Consider the following 22,844-nt stretch of genomic DNA (forward strand, 5'->3'; position numbering starts at 1 on the left):
TACATCAATACTGTTGACCCAGATTACCCACAGGAGCAATTTAGGATGAAGTGTCTTGCCCAAGGACACAACAGCCAGACACTACACCCTAAACTGCTTCTGTGTTTATACTTTAACATTTACTCTATTATACAACAGTAATTTGAGGAAAACTCAAATGCATGCTAATTATAATAAGTAGAACAAAGATAATAGTCAGACATCGGTCATTTTGCATGCTTTTGGTACGTTCAGTATGTTATGATGCTTATACTTTTATACTTTTAAATTAACACGTGGAATGAAGTTTTTTAGAAGGAATTTCCTACTACTTAAATATACTGTCGGAATAATTCAACCTCGATTATCACATTTTTGTGAGGCATTGAACAATTGATCGGAGCTCCTGTATCACATGACCAAGGAAACGGCCTCAGAATTAAATGTTCCCGGAAGTTGCCCATGCGACTGTGAGGCGCACCGGCTCCATAGACAGAAACATCGCATTATGGCCTCGCTCTGAGCCTCCTGATGCGACAGTTGTGTACATACCTAACCGGCAATCCGTCACCATCGACGCCCTGATCATGGACCTCCAATCCAGAGGCTTTTTTCGGGGCCATCGGAGTTGTCAATAGTACTCCCAAAGTACTATATTATTTGATTTTGAGCACTGTCACTTTTGCACGCCCGGGGATTTAAACCGAGGTGACAGTAGTAGCACTCACCCCATCTGCCGGTCAGCTAAAGCTAGCTCGCTAAGTCCATAGCCAAGAAGGGCATCACTTTTCTTTTGGAGTAAAGGACAAGGAAACTACAACACCACTACTTTCATTAACAGAAGACTGATCAAAGGCTGATTCCCCGAGTTCCCATCTAACTACATATTCACTATTGATTGCTGGTAAGAATAAAACTCACGTTGGTGTTGCTATCTTGAAGTACAAGCCTTGCTTCATTTTTGTCAAAGGCACACAGGCTAGCTATGCTAATGCTAGTAGGTTGAACAGGCCCTGCCGGCTGTCAGTCCTCTCACTGACACAGCTAGCCTGCTAATCTTGCCAAGAACACGATAACGGATCAAACTAAATGTATCTGAATCGTTTGAGGTTAGTTAGGTACTCGGTCTGGAGGTATTATTTACAGTTGCTTAGCTAACATTAGCTGAAATGACAGCCAGGGTGTCTCGCTCTCGTGGCCAGTCTTCATCTTACCACCGACGGCTCTCAGAGGTGACGCTAGTTAGCCCTTCATCGTGTCATGGTTTTAAGACGGTTTTCCACATAGTTTCACATCTAACGTCAACTGTACCGGTGTGACTGAAAGCTTGCCGTTATTTGTCTTGTTAGCTTAGCACTAGCTCAAGTTTAATGTCAGGTTGACTGTTTAATTTTACTGGAGGAGCTCGTAGGGCCTGTAATTAAATACACTTCGTAGGACAGGGCTGGGCTACATCGCTAACCAACATTAGCTTAACTGTAACCAATCGGTGTCAAGAGTTGCAACATGTTGGCTAGTACCGGCTTATCTGCAGTGCTCCAGTTTTGATTTGTCAACATATTGTCCTTCTCCACATAAAGATGATCAAACTGAAATCTGTAGTTTAAGGTTAAATGTGGACATATCGGCCAGCCACGTAGCGAAATGTCTGACAGTGAGACGTAATGCTGGCCGGCTAACGATTTAACCTGCCTCGGCCGGGAATGCTGCCTGGTTAGCGGGCCAGTTAAACGTATTTTTATCCTGTAACTTCGCTAAGAGAAAATCGGAAGCGTTCCCTTAACTACCTGTCACATTAAATAGCGATTCATAAGTGTGTTGGCCATATCTGCTGACAGAACCATATGGTAGCTTTGTGCATGGATGCCCTGTCTAAAAAGAAGCATGGCATTAGCTAGCGGCTAACGACAGTTCCTGTGTCAGCAGGTGGATGACACGTCTGCTTTTAGTATTCACCATATTATATTATTCCATTTTGTCTTGGCTCCAATTACACGGTTGTTATTCTTGATGAGAAACTGTAGTCATTTATTTTAAACGGTTAGGGTTAACGATATTTGCACATGTAGCTAGCACACCCAGGGGGCATTACAACCAATGTTAACACAGCAAACGTTCTTTGACCTGAGGTATCCATTTTCTTAAATTCCCTCAAAACATGACCAGTCCAAGTGATTTGGTCCCAGGCAGGTATGTACTGTAAGTAGATCTCCCAACCATAAGACATAATCCCCATTTTTGTTTTTGCTGCTTGACAGTCATAGTCCCCTATTTTATATTTGAACAACCGACAGACTTGGGTAGACATTATAACAAGCACATGAGTCGATCAATATCGGATTTGAGTAATACATACACAGATGAAGTTAACTCTCATGTGCTCATAAGACTGCAAGCATGAGCCATGAAATATCCAAGTAACCAACATTGTGGGAGGTGGTGGAGTTATCTAGTCAAACCCACAGACCACACCCTCCCTGCTTGGTAAGATGATGCCACACTAAGGGTTCATGTCTTCATACAGTATTGAGTTATGTCTAACCTGTATGACTCTAGTTATCATATGTAGAGATCCACTTTGAAATCAAAGTAATTTTCTCTTGATGCTTGTTTCGTGCTAATGCCTAATCGTTTATTTTCCCTCTATTTTTCTATAAGGCTGGCCACACAAAGCCACCCTAATGCAGAACCACAAAAGAACGTGAAATGAACAAACCACCACAGCCTATAGCGGGACCCACCTCCGTCCCAAACCCTTCCCCTTCCCCTGGATTGACACAGGTGAGAGCCACTGACTTTGTTTAATACTAGTTGCTGTTTTTTGTATATTAAAGATAGGTTACATAATTTTTCCTGTATTCTCTCCTCTCAAGGCTGCCTACGGTCCTGGACAACCCCCTTCTCTTGTCTTTGCCACCCCCCCACCTCAACAAATGAACTCTGCACCGCAACCAAGACAGGTATTGTTCACATCAGTGTTTTTCCTACTGCTAAAGTTTTAGATTTCAGTGGCTTAAGTATGTGATAATTTGCCTTGTATGGGAACCCTCCCTCTTCTACTCTTTCACTAAGACTTCTGACACGACTTCTTCTACTATAAGGCTTTGGCTAAGTCTCTGTGTGTGTTTTGGCCTTTTGCCATGTTTCTCCTTGAATGTCAATCGTCGTGACTTCTTTCCTCTCTTCTGCTGTTCTCCCAGTTTGCTGCAGGCCCCCGTACTTTACACCAACAGGTACTAACACCCTGCACTTTTCCTTACATCCCCAATCTCCTTGGTGTAATGCATGCTTTCAGCTCCACATATTGGAGAATATATATGCTTTACTGTTTTATTAGATGAAATAACTTTTCCTGAGGTCCAGTTGCATTTAACTCCAAATCTAATTTTAACAATGCATATTTCTCTATAGGAAATAGTTGTTGGCCAGGTCAAAAATGTTTATTAGATATCAACAAGTCCTTATTTATTGTTTATCCATCATGCACCCTAACATTTTGTATTAAAGATAATTAGTTGTAGTACCTGTCCTGCAGCATTTTCACATGCGCCTGCAACCTGTAAAGTGATTCTTTAACCACTCAAGCTGGGACCGAAGAACTCGAGTGGATCGCACTTCCCTGCAGACCTGAACACAGTTGCATGTCATCGTTTGAGCGTACTATTCATGGCTGAAATATTTTGTTGCTGCCTCTCTTTCTCTTCATTCTTACGGCTTGTAATCTTAACTTTTCACATTGTCTCTTGTCCTCATTTTCACTTAAATCTCACTCCCTCTCTTGCTCTCTGCTCATGTGTTGCGCGGCTGAAGGGGGGATACAGAGCATTACAGGTAACAACTTTTCCCTTCGTCTATCTACCCCCCTCTTAACTCGGGCTAACTTCAGTATAGCAATGAGATATGAGATTCAGCACTCGGTGTAATTCAAATTAGACTCAGTGTAACTCAAGACCTGAACGTGCTGCACATATTGGCAGTCACAGTGAGTGCTTCCAGCTGAGTTTAGGTCTGTGACTGAACACATACACAAGCACAACGCTTGTGTATGTATGTGTGTGTGTTCATAACACGTGAGTTAGGACCACAATAGCTAAGACACTAAATAAGCACTTGCTTCTGACATACTCTTCATCGGTCTTTATCTTCCCTCATTTGTTTTCTAGAGTTACTATCAGAACCGACCAGCGATGGCCGCGAGTGCTCCAAGGCTGCAGACGAGTAGTGGCCCCCGACCTGTCGGACCCACTCACGTCTACCCGCCCAACTCCCAGATGATGATGATTTCCCAGCAGCAGCTGTCTTTTGCTGGCTCCCCTCAGGGATACTTCATCCCCCCTGGACAGGTTGGTTTACTTTATTAGTATTACTTGGTATCCATTTGACAAATGACATGCAAAGTACATGCATATAACCAGTCTACCCAACAACCTGCCGATATGATATAAAGTATATCTTAATGATTACCGGGATAATAATCTCATCATGAAATGTACATGTTGTCCCACGCCTACTGTGCGCATCACATTGCTGTTCTGGCTCCAAAGTTGAAGTATTTTTCTCATGAAGAAATACAATTTGAATAATTGGGGTGAATGTCTAAGATATTTAAGTGTTAACAACTGTAAAGGTTCTCTTAGGATCGTAGGGGATTACCTGCTACAACTAAATGAGTGTAAGGAAGCCCCGTTAAACCTACTGCCATGGAAAAAAATAATTGTTGGCATAGGAAATTGAGTTCAAAGTAATTTTCCATTAAAGAGACGGATTGTCAAGCAGCAAAGAATTACGAGTGCCACAGTTTGTCAAATGGTAAACTTAAAAAGACTGAAACATCAACAGCCAGAGAAAATCAGTCTTTCTGCTTCAAAAAGCCTGACTGACGTGTGTGAGCATGTGACGTGTAGGCAAAAGAAGTATAAGCTGCGTTTCAAAAGAAATTGTGGAGATTTCTGTGGAGATGACGCATAATAATTAAATATGTTGTTGTAATTTCTGTCTCTTTTATTGTTTCTCTGCAGTACCGGGCCCCATATATGCCTCCTACTCAGCAGTATCCAGTGACCACCGGTACAGCAGGCTTCTACCCGGGAACTAGCCCTGCTGAATACCCTGCTTATGGTAAGGGGTTTTGGACAAGACCAACAAAAACCAAGCACAACTATAAACATGGACAATTGTCAGTTAAAATCTTTAACACCAGACAAACACATTTAACTTCAGCATGTAGTTTAAGTCTGTATATATTTGCGCACCTCTTCGCCCATATGGTATCGCCGGGTGTGTGTGGTGGTTTTGCTTGGCTGGTTGGTGTGTTTAATGTCTCTGTGGGTGAAACACAGCTGTGTGTGGTGAAGTGCCAGTTGCATGTAGTCTGGCTTGATTCTGCTTTGGCCTGTGTGCTCTCTATCTGCAGTCTCACCTGACACTGCCTTACAGGTTCCATGAAATGGCTTTGAGACAATAATTGTGTCCTTTTTCTGGATGCATGTCTAAATAGAAATGCTGTTGGGGGATGGTTTTCATGTAAAGACTAAATATTACTGAAAGCATTCAGGACAAAGACTACCTGATGCAAGCAAATATTTAAGTATTACTGCACGTGTTTATAAATGTGCTATATAAATAAAACTTGATTTGACATGAAACCATTTCTTTTAAATCCCCCCAAACACACATCTTGTGTTACTGCTGAAGCATCTTATTTGCTAAAGAAAACTGAGGAATTGGCTTGTTAAAACTTAAACCTCACATTATTGTGCTTACACACACCCCTGAGTGTAAAATGAACACATTATAAAACTTTCCAGGAAGAGAAAATTATGATTTGATTTAAGACTCTTTTGACAGAAACAATAAATCAATAAGATACAGACAGAAACACAAGTTACGAACACGTTAAAGGCTTTGTTCATTTCATGGGACCTTTTTAACACCCTGCTTCCTCTGGATCCTCTCATTAACTCATTCTGCATCTGTCTCTTCCTGCCCTCTCTCCTTCTTTCCTCCCGTCCCTCACTCCCTTCCTCTCGTTTGCTGCGTTGGTTCAGAGCCCTCTCTTGCTGCGAGGGAGAGGCGGGGTGGTGGGGGGAGAGGGGGCGGGCGAGAGAACGTCCGTCTCTCTCTCCACGGTGCTCCTCTCACCTCCCAGCGCTACCCTGGTGAGTAGTGTGTTTGTGCTTGTGTGTTGTTCAGCAGGCTTTAGTGGCAACAATCTCTGTGGCCCTTCCTGTCTCTGGTCGTGTTTTTAAATGTGTTTTACTTTTCTTTATTCTAACATGAATGTTTGCGTTCGAAAGGGATACAAAGTAAAGGTTGCATACATAAGAAAACATTCACCGGTGATCATACCACCAGAAAATACACCTAAATGCACACTGTCAGTGACGTTAGGGTTAAATCGGGGTGAATTGAACAATTTCGCTGACAATTATATAAAGGTTATACTTAAAATACTTTAGTCTACAAACCACACTTTGTGAGCAGTGCTGATATAATTCTCTAACAATATCCTTCAACATCTGCTGAATAAAAAAAACACTAACCCTTGCTAGTAAGCAGGTTTCTTGCTAGCTGGACCGAAATGTACAACAATCAAGTTCATTGTTTAAACATTCATGAGCTACAAGGTCATGTTGGCTCTTTTCCTTCACTGTACAGCACTTTAACATCCTGCTTCTGTCCGACCTTCAGTCTGGATGTGAAGGTCATTACTTCAATGGCGTGTCATAACCAATTTCACTCTAGTGCGTTTGAACCTTAAACTTCACACAGACAAGCTTTGACATCCAGGGTTTTGAGTAATGGCAGCGTCAATTGATTTCACAACACATCAATTAGCCTGTAGATAAGCCTATATCTATATATAATATGTTATTTTTTTTTGCTTTGACCTTGAACAATTTATAGACTCTGTGGATTCCTGTTTTCTTTCCTACAGGATGCAAGATGTGTTTTCTCTGTTCAAAGTTCTAAATATGAATGAGGTTAACAGTGTCAGAAAGTACACTGCAAATACTTTTTTTTTCAAGACTACAGGAAAATAAACTCTTGTGACTCCGGATTGGAGCTGCGTCTGACACTTTTGGGATGGTTTCCTTTTCATTAATACTCTTATTGTTTGATTTACCTGTTACAGCAGGAGCATACTATCCAGCGCAGCCACAGTACTCCCCAGCTGTCCAGCCGGCACCTGTCATGATAAACCCCGCCCAGCAACAGCAACAAGCCCCGCCTCCTCAGCAACCACAGGCACCACCACAAGGGCCACCAAAGAGGGAACGCAAACCGGTAGTGTGTCTCAACAAAAGGGCAGCGCGCCTCTTGTCTGAGGTCAAAAAAAAACATTTGAATGGACAAAAAAGTGTATTGTCTGTCCAATGTGGAACTTTCCCTTTTACCTGTAAATGACAATAGTGTTCACCATGATGGGTGGCTGCCATAGATCAGTAGCGACGACATTGTTACACACTGGCTGTGCTTTGATTTTGGCTACATGTTAGAAATCTAACCAATATGTATCCTGCCTTTTTATAGATAAGGATACGAGACCCCAACCAGGGCGGGCGTGATATCACAGAGGAGATCATGTCGGGTGGAAGATCCACCACCACACCGACCCCCCCACAGGTGAGGAGACATTTTGAGAAGACTGCCTTTATTGACTCATCTGATCTGAAACGGGAAGATATAGTCATAAAAAGAATGTTTTTTGTTGTTGTATTCTGTCTTGAAAACTAACGAGTCATGGCTCTGTTAATCTAGGATTAGGGCTGGGCGATTTTCTAAACAAACCAGACCAAGGCAACATTTCAATACATATTTTCTTTAATAACACAATAAAAATAAATGAGATTACCAAGTAGTCTAGGCCTATGTGAACAAATCAGTTGTTCAAGAATAAAAAAAATAAAATAAAAACAGCACCACGGCACTTGGCTGTCATTAATGTGCAAAGATTTTTTTAAATCAAACTGGAAAAAAAATCTCTTGTAGGCCATACCTGAAAAAACTTGTAAAATGAAATACAACAAATAATAAATAATGATAATGAAATAAATAATAAAAACATACCCTCAAACAAAATAACATCCCTTTAACTTTCTAGGAAGTTGTCTTTCTACAGACCTTACACAGAACAGTTGTTTGTTCTATGTATGACCGCTTGTACCCGAACCACTTCCATACAACTGAAGTAGCACCTTTTTTAGGAATGAGTTCTTCATCTGTGTTCGTGGACATTTTTATGGTACGTCTGTCGGTGAAGCGGTGAATGTGATTGTAGTAGGCTATGTGACTACCCGATCTGCAGCTCTGCACATGCGCACAGTGTTATCAATTAAAATCAATGTTTTTGATGGCATAAAGTACCTTAAACATACCGTCAGTTTAAATGCTGTTTTATACTGAAAAACCAGAAGTTCTCGTGCGCAGTTGTTAAGCTTTTATTCTGAAAATCCTTCATCTCCGGTTAGCATTTAGCATGTGGCTAATATACCATTTACTATAGAGGTGAATTTAGTAGCGATATGACACGGAGTGTTGCACACCGAAACCTACTGATTTCAACACTACAACTACTGTATAGACGTCGAGATATTATTATTGCTGAATATTAAATGAAGGTACAGTTTATTTGAATACGTTTGTTTACAGACGTGGGTAGCATGAGACAACATCCGGAACTACCAGAAATGAAACCAGCTGTGAAGTTTTTCCTGTATTGAGTATTGATTACAGTGTTCAAAACCATATTAAATCAGGCATGAGAATCACTCACCTTTCGGCGAAATTCGCCGTTTTGAATCCAAAATAGGTCGTTTGTGTGATTCATGTAGATCTGCAATAAAATATTTTTGGGATATGGGGGGGGGTCTGGGACCCGGAGTAATCTGCGACCGCGAGCTGTTATGTGCCATCATGACACGCATGGTGTTCTTTTTTTATATATTATAATGCAGCGCGAGCTGTGTGCTCGAGTCTTCCTGCCTGTCGGCTCTGCTGCTCCGCGATGATGGTCTAGCTTCAGCAGCCACATTACCGACGGGTGCGTTCGTTAATATTAACTGTGCGGTCCGGAGTCACTGTGGCACAGACTGGACCGCTGGTGAACAGCTGTTAGAACGGGCCGTTCAGGTGTTCAGAGCAGAGCTCCCTGTCGGAGCGCAGAGTGTGCAGTGAACTGAAACGTTTTTCTGTCGCAATATTATCGTTGAGCTAGCTAGCTAGCATACATTGTCACTATCTGCTAACGTTAGCTTTAGCCTTCGTTTTCTAATAGTTTTTTTTTCATAGGCGATAAACGGAGGTGGTATAAGTATAGATCTTGTACTTGAGTAAAAGTAGAAGCACTCAGATCTTGTACTTGATTAAAAGCAGCAATACTCAGATCTTGTACTTGAGTAAAAGTAGAAGTACTCAGATCTTGTACTTGATTAAAAGAACTACTCAGATCTTGTACTTGAGTAAAAGTAGAAGTACCAGAGTGTAGGAATAGGAATACTCTGTTAGTAAAAGTACTGCATTCAAAATGTTCCTCAAGTAAAAGTAGAAAAGTATTCTCATCAAAATATAGTGAAAGTAGCGACAGTAAAAGTAGTCGTTGTGCAGATTGGTCCATTTCAGAATAATATATATGATGTGTTTTATAATGATTGATCATGAAAGTGTTCTCAAAGCTGGTGAAGGTGCAGCTAGTTTGAATGACTTTGTATACTGCAGGGTAGCTGGTGGATTTACTCCAGGTGGAACTAAAGTCTGATTCAACACTTGATTAGATTTCACATCATTCATCCACATCTGTAGAGTAACTAAAGGTATTAAATACATGTAGTGGAGTAAAAGTACACCATTTACCTATGAACTGTAGAGGAGAAGAAGAACAAAGTAGCAAAACATTGAAATACTTAAATAAAGTACAAGTATCTCAAAATTGTACCCAAGTATAGTACTTGAATTAATTGAGTTACTTTACACCAGATGCCATAAAGATAGAAAGACTCAGCCTTGCACAGAGGCATGACAATAGATTTTCAAAATGCTCAACAGTGCTGCCAAAATTATAAACTGACTGCTACACAATTAAAATAAATGCTTTTATATATTTCTATTAGATGTGACTCTTTACCATTTCTGTTATTATTAACACTGCTGCTTTAGTTGTTTTGAATGCTAAATTCCTCTGTTATTCCTCATTTTAAAGCCGATATTCCGTGGGGTCGCACGGCTCGGGTCCTTGTCACCTTTTCCATACCTGATGAGTTTGCATCCCTGATAATACTTAGTAATGAGGTCATAATATTTTTGACTCATGGCTGAAGTTAAGTTTCTCCAGCTCACCCCAGGTTGGCAAAAAAATGCATCTCAAAATGCATCAGATTGATGCTTTAAAATATGGAATATTCAAAATGTTCTTCCGGGGGAGCATGCCCCCGGACCCCCCTAGAGGGATAATATCCTTCTCACCTTTTTCACCCCTGACCCGTTTTCATGCCTGATTAAATTAAAAGTCATGAAAGAGATAAGGGGGAGAAAAGGCGTGTTTAGTTATATATGTAATGTACAATGTCTGAGTCCTCTGTTATGCTCAACAACGAACAACGAACACAGCATAACAACAGCAGATCGGGTAGTCACAGGCAATGTGGCTGAGTTTTGTGCGCGTTCTGGAAAGTGAGAGAGTAAGCTACTACGGAGTCCCTTAAAGCAAAACAAATCTGCGGAGTCTAGAAATGTTTTAAAATCGCGATTTTTCGGTTCAGCCATTTCATAAACCGTAGGAGAGTAAAAATGCAAATTAATCGTGAAAACCGAAAAAATCGCCCTGCCCTATCTAGGATTAAGGTTTTGTTTTTCTTATCTAATCCCGAACTATTTTTTTTAACACTATACAATACACAGTACACACGGCAGTCTTTAAAATGACCATAACGCTTAATAATCACTTCTTTGAAACGGTCACAAATGATTTCATCACAATTACTTGTGAAAGGCATGGATGTAATTCATAAATACGTTGCAATCTGTGTTTCCATTTCATTTATCAGAGATTTAAACCCTTATTACTGTTTTGTGACTGCAGGCTTCCACAGCAGAATCGAGTCCTGCACAGACAAACGGAGAAGTTACACAGCCAGCCACTACAGTGACTAGAATAGGTGAGTACAGTTCCTCAGTTTTGGTTTACATAACGAATACAAGATGGCTGTATTCCACATTTTCCAGATTGTGACTATTCTGTATATTTTTCTGCCCAGATGACAACACTGAGCCTCCTGTGAGCGCTGAAACCCCCCCACCTCCTGCCACAGCAGAATCAGAGCCTGTGGAGGAAGACCAACAGGAATCGGATGACCAGATGACACCGCCTGCTGAGTTAGCCGCACAATCTGTAGCCCCTGCAGCCGCCACTGAGGTGCCACCCCCATTGAAAAAGGACCTGCCGTCTCCCTCCCCCCCCCCTGCTGCAGCAGCAGCAGCAGAGCCTACTGCTGCTGCTGCTGAGGCCGAAAACACAGTTGATACTAAAGTAAGTGACACGGTAGACGCTCCTGTCAGCCCTTCAGCATCATTAGCAGCAAAAGTGGCGCCTGTCAGGAAAGAAGAACCACAGGTTGCCCCAGCTCCTGCTGAGAAGGTACTAGAAAAGGAAGAAAATAAAATGGAGGAGGTGAAGAAATCTGAGAAAGAGGAGCAGGTGGCCAGCGCTAAGTTGGAGCCTGCCGTTGAGCTTGCTGCAACAGTTACCCCCGAAAAAGAAGCAGAAGAAGAGACGGCTACAAAGACAGAAACAGAGGTCTCTCCGCCTCCGCCCTCTGCAGAGGAACCTGCTGCTGCTGCTACTCAGAGCGCCGCCCCGAGCTCTGAACCTGCTGCTGCTCAGACTCAGAGCGCCGCCCCGAGCTCTGAACCTGCTGCTGCTCAGACTCAGAGCGCCGCCCCGAGCTCTGAACCTGCTGCTGCTCAGACTCAGAGCGCCGCCCCGAGCTCTGAACCTGCTGCTGCTCAGACTCAGAGCGCCGCCCCGAGCTCTGAACCTGAACCCACACCGGCTGAGGCAGCAGAGCCTCTCCTCTCCAACGGTCTTCCTCAGGACGCTGAGGAACTCGCTGATGATGTGGCATTAACAGACACTACACCCCTTGACAAGCCTGAAGCGTCGCAATCTCAGGAATCCGCACCTGTGGCTAAAACGGCAATGCCTGCCCAGGAGGAAGTAGAAAAGGAGGAGGAGAGTAAGGAGACAATTGAAGATGCCCCTCCTGCCGCTGTAAGCTGCCCTACAGAGGAATCTACTATGCAAGGTAGGGTGGAGTTTATTCTGGCTCACGTGTATGTTTGTTGTTTGTGTCTGTGGTAGATTTTAATATCAACACTGCCTCCTTTTCTTAAAGCTGCAACGTCCGTGCCAAAGAAGAGGAAGAACATGAAGGAGCTCAACAAGAAGGAGGCCATCGGAGACCTCCTGGACGCCTTCACAGAGGTGAGTGTCAGTCCGGATGACCACATGAAAGATCGATATTAGCAAAAGGACACAGTGTTCAAGTGTCAACGCAATTTCAGACGTATCAATAATATTTTTGAGGACATTTTCTAACACTAAATTCTGCATCAAGTAACTTGGTTATCAAAACACGTCCTCATCTCTTGGTGTTTGTGTTTGTCGCAGGAGCAAGAAGCCAAGCCTGCACCCGAACCCTCGTCCGCTCAGGCCGACCCGGCACCTGTTGCTCCTCCCGCGCCTCCTGCTGAAGTTGTGGATGAAACCTGGGAGGAGAAGGAGGACAAGCAGAGCGATAAACCTAAAGCAAAGACTGAGCCAACTGAGGCGAAATACCAGTACAAAGAAGGTATGCTGTGACCAACATGCTCTAGAATTGGCAATACCAAAAAAGAAAGGGGGGCACAGTCAAATGTATTTATAATTGTGTTGCAACAGTTGATTCATATATACAATGTTTCTTCCATCTCTCTCAGAACAATGGAAGCCGATAGACCCAGAAGACAAGAAGCGGTACGACCGGGTGTTCCTCCTGGGCTTCCAGTTCATCACCGCCAGTATGAACAAACCTGACAACCTGCCCACCATCAGTGACGTGGTCCTGGAAAAGGTAAGGGACTTTTGGAAAAAAAGCGTTGAAATTAAGCAGTCCTCCACTTCTTTAAACATTAACATTTATTTTTAACTTCAGGCAAACAAGACTCCGATGCGGCCTCCTGACCCAGCTCGCATGATGAATGTCGGTCCTGATTTTACCCCCTCTTATTTGGGGAACCTCGGGAGCAGATCGACGGGGGGACCCCGAGGCCCAGTGAGTGAAATGGACTCTTCAAAATCCCATGGATATGTGTTGACAAAGGTTTATTTTCTAACTTTTCCTTATATCTTTTCCCACCCCTCCTTTTAGCCACCGGGCGGGTCGGGCCACGGCGGGTCGGGCCACGTCGGGCCACGCCGCTCCCAGCAGGGTCCGAGGAAAGACACCAGGAAAATCTTCACCAGCTTGTCCCTCGGGGAAGACATACAGCTCAACAAGGCTGAGAAGGCCTGGAAACCCGGGGTAAAGATGTCCACACAGAGCCACACCGAAGAGGTGGCCGAAGACGACGACCCCGAACAGGCGAAGACTGCCGAGCTGTTCAAGCGTCTGCGCAGTATCCTCAACAAGCTCACCCCTCAGAAGTTCCAGGACCTGATGAAACAAGTGCAGGATCTGACGATAGACACCGAGGAGAGGCTGAAGGGAACCATTGACCTCATCTTTGAGAAGGCCATCTCAGAACCCAACTTCTCTGTGGCCTACGCCAACATGTGCCGCTGCCTTATGGGGGTAAGTCGAGGGATTTTTGTGAAGATATTATAATTTCCTCCAATGTTGACACGTAAAACAATGCCCTTTTTGTCCTTTTTTGTATCCATATTATTATCAATGAGATGTAAAGCGTATACTAAATAATGTGTTTCTCCCTCAGTTGAAAGTCCCTGCCACAGACAAACCAGGAGTTTTAGTGAACTTCCGCAAACTGCTGCTCAACCGCTGCCAGAAAGAGTTTGAGAAGGACCAGGATGACGATGAAATCTTTGAGAGGAAGCAAAAAGAAATGGAGGTTGCCAAAGAAGTAAGAAATGTGATCTTTTAACGAGACGGGTCTCAATCAACACATGTTTTCGTTGTTTCATCGGACTCAACTGATCATATTACTGAGTACAGTTTCCATTTGTTTCTGCCCCAGGGAGAGGAGCAAGAGCGCCTGAGAGTGGCGCTGCAGAACGCCAGAGACCAGGCCCGCCGCCGCTCAATGGGTAACATCAAGTTCATCGGAGAGCTCTTCAAGCTGAAGATGCTGACGGAGGCCATCATGCACGACTGCGTAGTGAAACTGCTGAAGAATCATGATGAAGAGTCTCTGGAGTGTCTCTGCAGGCTGTTCTCCACCATCGGCAAAGACCTGGACTTTGAGAAGGCCAAGGTAAGAAAAGCACAAACATTTACACATTCGGCTGCCCCGGCGTTTTTAATGTGCCACCGATTGTTAGTGATGTGTTCGAGGAACTGAGGAAACTATAAATATCACTTATTCATTTCTACTTAGCTCAACATTTCAAAGCCATGACTCATACAATCTGTTTTTCCCTGTTAGCCTCGCATGGATCAGTATTTCGCCCAGATTGACAAGATCATCAAAGAGAAAAAGACTTCATCCAGAATCCGCTTCATGTTACAAGACGTCTTGGACCTCCGAAGGGTAAATATTCATTTTTCCATAGCGGGATATTGCAATAAAAGTAATCTAGTGAGAGACTTCTGAGTCTCATAAGAACCATGGATGTCCGAAAATGATGGGACTGTTTTATAACGTCTACAGAGTAACTGGGTGCCGCGTAGAGGAGACCAGGGGCCGAAAACCATCGACCAGATCCACAAGGAGGCAGAGCTGGAGGAGCAAAAGGAAATGATGAAAGTCCAGCAGATTATGTCCAGGGGAGGAGGAGGAGGAGGGGGTGGAGGTGGAGGTGGTGGAGGCGGTGGTGGAGGCAGAAGGGACATGGGAGGGAACATGGGGGGCCGAGGCTCTCACCCACAGGGGGGCCGCGGGACCAGCCAGCCTCAGGAAGGGGGCTGGATCTCTGTGCCCATCTCCAAGAACAGACCCATCGACACCAGCCTCATCAGCAAGATCACCAAGGTAATGTCCAGGTGTTAGTTTGCATTTTTGTAGTGGGTCAAATATCCTTGTTTTTTTATCATATCTTGGTTTTATTTGTGAAGTTGAAGTCAAAACGGTTGACATTTGACTCCTTTTTCGTTTTTTTATATTATAATGTCAAGTAAGTCTAGTCAAAATATTTCGTCATTTCTTTCTCCCACGCCGTGTCGTTGCCCTGTAGCTTTAACTCATTTACTCTGAGTCATGCTGACTGATATGAGCGACCTGAAATGGCGACACAGCAGAGGACATGAAGCTGCTGCTTTGACAATATTTTGTCTCCTTTTTTCTTGTCAAATGAAATTATGATTTTGGTTGATTTTATTTTCTAAACTACAATTAAGTCACTTGTTTTTTTTACCATATGACATGTTAATATTGTTACAGTTTTGACAATCAGTCAGTGCCAACTCGTCCTCGCCTCGTTTTAGTCGAGGTCAACAAGCATCTTTAGTCATTTGTCATAGAACGTTCGTCTCTGAAATCCCCGTTTCAGGTTTTCACTTGAACTCAACGCCTTGTCACCTGTCAGTAATTAGTGCGAATGCTGTTTACAGCATTCCACTATAGTACTTCAAATCTTTATTAGTAAGGAGGTCATAATATTTTTGACTCATGGCTGAAGTTAAGTTTCTCCAGCTCTCCCCAGGTTGGCAAAAAAAATGCATCTCAAAATGCATCAGATTGATGCTTTACAATATGGAATATTCAAAATGTTCTTCCGGGGGAGCATGCCCCCGGACCCCCCTAGAGGGATAATATCCTTCTCACCTTTTTCACCCCTGACCCGTTTTCATGCCTGAATACAAATTCATTCACTACTACTTACATCTGATATTTAACTCCTTCAGCCTATTTTCAGCTGCAGAACCCATTCAACTATTACATTATTCAGCTATTTCAGGACATCAAGGCTATACATGTTGTTGTTTATACCTTTTTTTTTAAACCTTTTCTTTTAAATATGAAGCTTTTTCTGCATTTATTTTTAGCTAAAAGCAGCTACCATTCAGCTAATAACATATTCAGCTTTTTCTAAATTTTCAGCTAAATTCAGCCATAAATGTTCACAGTTTACAGCATTCGCACGCATTTTCTGCAGGAAATGGATTTTCTAGTTCCAATATATTGTTTGAGGCCTCGAGTGTTTTTTTAAATGCAGCGTAAGAAATTGCCCCAATTCTTTTTACAGTTATCTTTCTCAATTACAACCTTTTTGAACGAAGCTGTGTTCAGAGAAACCTGATCTTTTAAGACTAGCATTTGACTGGTTTGTTAATTTAAATGTTGTTTTGACCTTCAGCCTGGTTCTCTGGACATCAGCAATCAGCTGCTGGCTCCAGGGGGGAAAGGCATGTGGGGCAGCTGGGGCAAAGGCAGCAGTGGAGGAACCGGAGCCAAACCAGCCATCGGAGAGCCGGGTAAAACAGCTACTTAAAAAAGACAGTGTGGTTTTAGGCTTTTTTTAAGTGGCTGCGTGTTAATCTGTCCTTTTTTAACACTTTTAGAGCCTGCTCGTCAATCTACCAGCACCGTCAACCGTTTCTCAGCGCTGCAGCAGTCTGGCTCCGCGCCGTCTGCCACGGACTCTGATCGCAGAGCTCCTCAGAGGTATTAACTGCTGCAGATATTGTCTCATCAAGGGAACAAATGTTGTACTTTTTTCTTTTGTCTTTTTTAGATCCTTCACTTTCTACCGGAGTAACTGTCATTGTTTATTCAGAGAGTTTTTGGACACTTCATGAGTAATGTTGACCTGTTTGTGTCACTTTCAACCTTTTTAGGTCAAGCTCGAGCCGTGAGCGTGGCGGGGATCGCTTTGAACCATCGGATCACAGCGAGGGAAGGGGGGTTCGTGACAACAGCAGCAGTCGCAACCAAATCAGCAAGAGGAGCTTCAGCAGAGAGTCTCAGGAGCGCGGCGGGAGGACCGGAGACCTGCGGGCGGCCACTGAGGCGGTGCGGCGCGTCGCCAGCATGACTGACGACCGGGACCGAGGAAGCCGAGATCGTGGTAGTCAGGATCGAGGCAGTCGGGATCGAGGCAGTCGGGATCGAGGCAGTCGGGATCGAGGCAGTCGGGATCGAGGCAGTGAAGACCGGGCCCCAAGCAAAGAGCTCCCAGGTGAACAACCCAGTGAGCTAAAGTGAAGATTTGAAATAGATATGATAGACAGGCGTCCTTTAGGGATAGCTGCATAAACAATGATTGGAATAATATTTAACCCTTACTGTTTCTTTTATCTCTGCAGTTAAGCGTGAGAGCGCACCCACTCCTCCTCCTACTATTTCAAAACCTGCCTTGAGTGAAGATGAGTTGCAGAAGAAGTCGAACGCCATCATCGAAGAATACCTCCACATTAATGACTTGAAGGTACGAACATGAGGCCGTGCGAACTGGCATGCACCGAAATGTATTTGACCTCAATGTACCCTTATAATCAGGCAATGCTTGGTATTCAAACCGCTTCCAATGGCCAACCTCTTGTGTCTTGTTTTGCTGCTGCAGGAGGCGTTGCAGTGCGTGACTGAACTCGGCTGTTCCTCGCTGCTCTACGTGTTCGTGCGGAGCGGCGTGGAGTCGACGCTGGAGCGCAGCACCATCGCTCGACAGCACATGGGCATGTTGCTGCAGCAACTCATAAAGGCCGGCGCACTGCCCACAGAGCAGTACTACAAAGGGTGAGCATGGAAAAAGATGTTGATACTTACTCTTTGACCGATGAGAATGTGTGTTTGAAGTGAGATTTAAATGCTGTGTTGTTTTTGGGGACTGCAGGTTAGAAGAGACCCTGGAGATTGCTGAAGACATGGCCATAGATATACCTCACATCTGGCTCTACCTGGCTGAACTCATCACCCCCGTGCTCCATGAGGGAGGCATCCCTATGGGACAGCTCTTCAGGTGGGCTACAGCAAAAATAATTGAATCAAATAAGTCAAAATATCTTGGTATAAAACGTTGGTTGAAATGTTGAATACCCTATAAACAGTCATCAAACTGTTTTTTTCAAATAAATAGGGATGTTTGGTAACATTTCTAAGGCAATCTGACAATCAGATTTTACACATTCAGTAAAAAAGACAAACTGATACATTCACATCACTTGTTTTGTCAGCTTCTCAATTAAACTCTCGTCTATCATTCACCCTTTTTCACTTCAATCTACTCACAAATCAACATACCTTTTGCCTTGAGTGTTACTGGTATCCCTGAAAATGGTAGCAAAAAGACAACTAAATATAAGTGAAGTCCAAATCAAACGCATAACTCTGTTTGTGTGTGGTGTGTTCAGGGAGATCTCTAAGCCTCTGGTGCCTCTGGGCCAGGCCGGCGTTCTGCTGATACAGATCCTCAAGCTGCTCTGCAAAGAAATGGTACGTCTCACATCAATATTGAACATTTTGAATGTAAACTTTAACATCTGTGTCATTAGATCCTGTTGTTCCTAATCTTATTAATTAGTGAGTTTGGACACACTGGATTGAAGTTTGTTTTTTCCCCATCAGACCCCTAAGAAGGTAGGGGCCATGTGGACAGAGGGGGATCTGAAGTGGAGTGAGTTCCTGCCCGAGGGCGACAACGTCGACGAGTTTGTCACCGAGCAGGTCTGTAGAACAAACTATTTATTCTGTGTCCTCTCCCCGTTTAGATTTCTGGAGGCACAGGGACATTTTATCAGGAGTATATTTCAAAAATACCTTTACACAATCATGTGGAAATCAGACCTATAATGTGCCTATACTTGTCTGGATTACATGTGATGATGAAATAAAGATATTTCATCAAGGATAATTGTTAAAACAAATGCAGACCTTATGCCACACCCATCTAAGCCTCAGGCTCTTGTGTGTTTCGGGTGTTCACGTTTATAAGAGAATAAAAAAAGTAATGATAACTGGAATTAATATGAATAGGTAACAAAACAAATATACATGGATTCATCTGGATATATGCTGTAACCTTTTAGAAATGTGAAATGTTAACAAATAAGATAAAACGACCTTTGTTTCAAGAGTCTGGAAAATGTTAGGTATCTTTTTAAAATGGGAATTGTACACTGAAGAGCTGTAGAAAGTACGTTTTTACAAGTTGATCCTTTACAAGAATCTTCAATTGTCTGTCTTTCTTTTTTATTTAGAAAATGGAGTTCACCATTGGAGAGGAGACGGAGGAGAAGAAAGACGAGGAGAAGGACTTCCTCACTGGAGAGGAGATCAGCAAACAGCTGGAGAGACTCATCCAGGACAAAGCCAACAACCAGCGCGTCAGAGACTGGGTCGAGGTGGGACATACTTCCTGTTTTACTATACATTAGATATCCCATTTGTTTTTATGCCATTCAAAAAGCTGTGCGAGTCATGTGTTTTCCCTGTTGAACTGATATTATTCTTTTTCTTTAGGCTAACTTGGACGACCAGCTGACCACTTCCAACCAGTTCATACGAGCTTTGATGACGTCAGTGTGTCAGTCTGCCATCATCTGTAAGTGTGAATGACGCCGTGTGTTTAGGCTATAACAGATCCTAAACCTTTACCTGATGGTCATCACTGATTGTCTCCTCATCACAGCATGTTGAAACTGTTTCACTATTACGGAGCGTCCACACTACAGCTCCAAAAATAGCTTGGAGCTGGGCGTGTCTGGAGCTTGGGGATTTTATTCAAGCAACACGGCCAACAACCAATCACATGAATCTCCCGCCCCCGACATACAAAGCAAAAAACCCCGGGGATTGTATGGGAGCAATATATATATATAAACTCCCCAAACAGGCGAAAACCTACCAGTTTCACCTACTGTCTCTGCCACCTCCCTCCATGCCTGGTTCCTCCGGTTTGTATCCCGGTATAGGTGAAGAGGGTCTGGTCATACAAAACCGGGTGATTCGCTACGGCGATAGTTAGTTTCTCCTCCGACTTTTTTTGAAATATAGAAATGAACGGCGGGATATCTCTCCCAGCTTAGACACGGTTTGATTGGCTACGGCTTCAGCTGTCAGATTTTGGGAAACGGGATTTGATTGGCTGGCGCTGGCTACTCCGGCGTCTCAGGCGACAGAAGTTGAACATTGTTCAACTTCTGTCGCCTGAGACGCCTCGCTCTGCTACCCACAATTCAGTTCGGCGAAAAAGCGCGGCTACGTGACGTCACCCCATTGAAAGTGAATGGGCAGATTGGAGCAGATTGGAGCTTTCGACGCTGTCGACGCTGTAGTGTAGACGGGCCGTTACTGATGTGTCGCTGTTCTGTGTTTATTAACTGTAGATTTAATTTTGCAGCCCTCTAAAGAGCATTTAATTGAGAGTTTGTCTCTCCAGGTGACACCCCGTACCGGGTGGATGCTAAGCAGATCGGCCAGAGGGCCAGTCTGCTGCAGAGATACCTGTGTGACGAGCAGAAGGAGCTGCAGGCGCTCTACGCCCTCCAGGCTCTGATGGTGCACATGGAGCAGCCAGCCAGTGAGTAATGATGTTCATCTCCTGTATGTAGAAGTTATTTATCTTCTCTAAATTATATCCTCACCTTATTCAAAAATGGCTCAATAATCACACTGGTTTTTCACGGTTGTATTAATTTACTGTCATCTTTCGGTGTGGTTATGAGGCTGTTGCCATTTGTATTTTATGCATTTTAATATAAATGGTTACTCTGATCATTTTCACCTCTAGTGAGAATTACAGTTTGGGTCATAATTAAACATTTTCTAAAAAGGATTAAATGAATAGGAGGGAAGAGTCTATATTTGACAGCAAAAAGACTCCAAAAAGTACAGTCGGTGTTAACAGACAGTTGTATTAACACCGACATGCATCACAGACGCAGCCTGAGGTTATATTTACTGCAGGAAGGCTTGTGTAAGCTTTCATCCTCTGCAGCAAACAGTTTTTCATTAAGACTGGCAGATCAGGGCTGACCTCTGTGTGCTCTCTCTGCAGACCTGCTGCGGATGTTCTTTGACGCCTTGTACGACGAGGACGTTATCAAAGAGGAGGCCTTCTACAAATGGGAAACCAGCAAAGACCCTGCGGAGCAAACAGGCAAAGGTGTGGCCTTAAAATCAGTCACTGCCTTCTTCACCTGGCTCCGCGAGGCCGAGGAGGAGTCTGACAAAGAATAAAAAGAGTGAACTGAAAGCTGCCGCCCTCCTTTGGCGACGACGTGGGGGCTCTGCAGGCGGCTGCAGAGAGTCATGGACATTATTGCCATAGAGGCAGACTCAAATCAATCCTCAATGAGGATAAATCTTTATTATTTTTTCTTTTCTTTGAGGGATGGACTCAGAAAACAATCATTTCTCTCTACCTTCCCTCTCTTGCTTCCTCATTATTCCCCCCACCTGCAAGTGTCCTCATCAAATAAACTTGAAAACTGATGCAGCAGGATTGCTTGTTAACGAGGTGTGAAGTATCTCACATCAGAACTGTTTTCTCACAATAATACAAACCAACAGGCTGCTTTTTTATGGTTCTAGATCATTCTAATGCCTAACATCCTATCTGATCTTTAAGAATAACAGCAGGGCGTGTGGTGTAGTGGTTCCCTGAAACGTCATGCCATAATGTGTGTTCAACCCAAACTCAGCTCTTATGTCTTTGTCCCTTACTGGAGTGTGCAGCATGACTGAAGTGTGTTTCTATTAATGATACAGTGGACGAAACGTCGATAGACAAATGTACATGAACTAATCTTAATTTGTTGAATGGAGTTTTTAAAGCAAAGGTTGTCTATTTTCTCTTCCTGTTTCGCAACATGAACTTACAAAGGACAGAAACATGGAGGACCGGTGTTGATCTTTGACCTTCACTACTGGGGGGGGGGGTCTTAATGCTTTCTCTAAGCCATCCTCTCCCATCCCCAGTGGTGAGCCACACTGACTGACTTCTCATCTTTACCTCTTCTATACTTAAACCTGAGCTGTCGTAGAGGACTAATGACCCAATCACCCTTAAAACTTGAAATCTACAGATAATTGACTTGATGAAAATATATAAAGTAAAAAAAAAAAAAACAGCAACACAGAAATGATCCGAAAGCCTTTTCTACATCAAGTGGAAACTTATTTCAGGAGCGTTCTGTAAATATATAATAATAATTATAAAAAACTTCTTTTTTCAGTTTTATTTTTCAGAAGCGATGAATTGCTGTTTTAATTGCAGTGTAACCTTTTCCAACAGAAACCGCAGTTATCCGAATGCAGAGAGGTGCTTTAGATAATCCATTGATTATTAGTTGTATTGGAATTTTGTAAATATTTTTTTGCTTTCTTTATTTAAGAAATATTATGCTTCTTTTGCATCGGAAACTGGAAAGATGAGGTAACAGAACATTGCAAATAAAGGACTTATTAAGTTGCTGAGACGAGTTTTTCATGAGTGTCTGAAGCGTGTCCAATACCTTGGATTTATTGTTGTTTGTGTGGTTGTACAGAGACACTCCAAATCAACTGACCTTTCCTTTCTTTACTGTAAATAGTCAAATGTAATGACATGATATTATAAAAATAACTGGTAGAAGATCGAAGCACAGTCAATATTATAAAAACAGGAGAACATCTAAAGATATAAGCAAAAGTCACCAGCCTTAGGTTAAGAAAATGATACTTCAGTATGTTTAGATTGGGAATTGATGTGAAAAAGGGAAATCGTAGGTTTTTGT

General features: G+C 43.1%; 1 protein-coding gene across 5 annotated transcripts; it reads left to right on the forward strand.

Annotated features, from left to right (window-relative positions):
* Positions 1-439: 439 nt before the first annotated feature.
* On the forward strand, positions 440-22,542 carry LOC117462970 (eukaryotic translation initiation factor 4 gamma 1-like). 5 transcript variants are annotated; one of them, XM_034105347.2, is made up of 32 exons: positions 440-883; positions 2,638-2,760; positions 2,853-2,939; positions 3,180-3,212; positions 3,790-3,810; positions 4,143-4,322; positions 4,998-5,097; positions 7,115-7,308; positions 7,513-7,605; positions 11,057-11,132; positions 11,232-12,278; positions 12,369-12,457; positions 12,644-12,824; positions 12,952-13,085; positions 13,167-13,286; positions 13,383-13,805; positions 13,948-14,094; positions 14,209-14,445; positions 14,617-14,721; positions 14,842-15,162; positions 16,487-16,604; positions 16,692-16,794; positions 16,968-17,308; positions 17,436-17,557; positions 17,693-17,865; positions 17,963-18,088; positions 18,480-18,561; positions 18,694-18,792; positions 19,326-19,469; positions 19,588-19,669; positions 20,507-20,647; positions 21,125-22,542. In XM_034105347.2, the coding sequence occupies exons 2-32, from the start codon at positions 2,686-2,688 to the stop codon at positions 21,304-21,306; spliced, it is 5,376 nt and encodes a 1,791-aa protein (XP_033961238.1). In that variant the 5' UTR covers positions 440-883; positions 2,638-2,685; the 3' UTR covers positions 21,307-22,542. The 5 variants fall into 5 exon arrangements, with proteins under 5 accessions (XP_033961238.1, XP_033961241.1, XP_033961239.1 ...); XM_034105350.2 differs by having other exon boundaries at positions 7,115-7,266; XM_034105348.2 differs by lacking the exon at positions 3,790-3,810.
* Positions 22,543-22,844: the final 302 nt, after the last annotated feature.

This window comes from Pseudochaenichthys georgianus, chromosome 17 (assembly GCF_902827115.2).
Source record: "Pseudochaenichthys georgianus chromosome 17, fPseGeo1.2, whole genome shotgun sequence".
Lineage (NCBI taxonomy): Eukaryota > Metazoa > Chordata > Actinopteri > Perciformes > Channichthyidae > Pseudochaenichthys > Pseudochaenichthys georgianus.

Excerpts from the sequence above, each read along its gene's own strand:
- LOC117462970 (XM_034105347.2), top strand. The coding sequence starts at position 2,686 with ATGAACAAACCACCACAGCCTATAGCGGGACCCACCTCCGTCCCAAAC. Across the intron at positions 12,279-12,368 it reads AGAGGAATCTACTATGCAAG|CTGCAACGTCCGTGCCAAAG; the intron begins GTAGGGTGGAGT and ends CTTTTCTTAAAG. Across the intron at positions 16,795-16,967 it reads GATCGCAGAGCTCCTCAGAG|GTCAAGCTCGAGCCGTGAGC; the intron begins GTATTAACTGCT and ends CAACCTTTTTAG.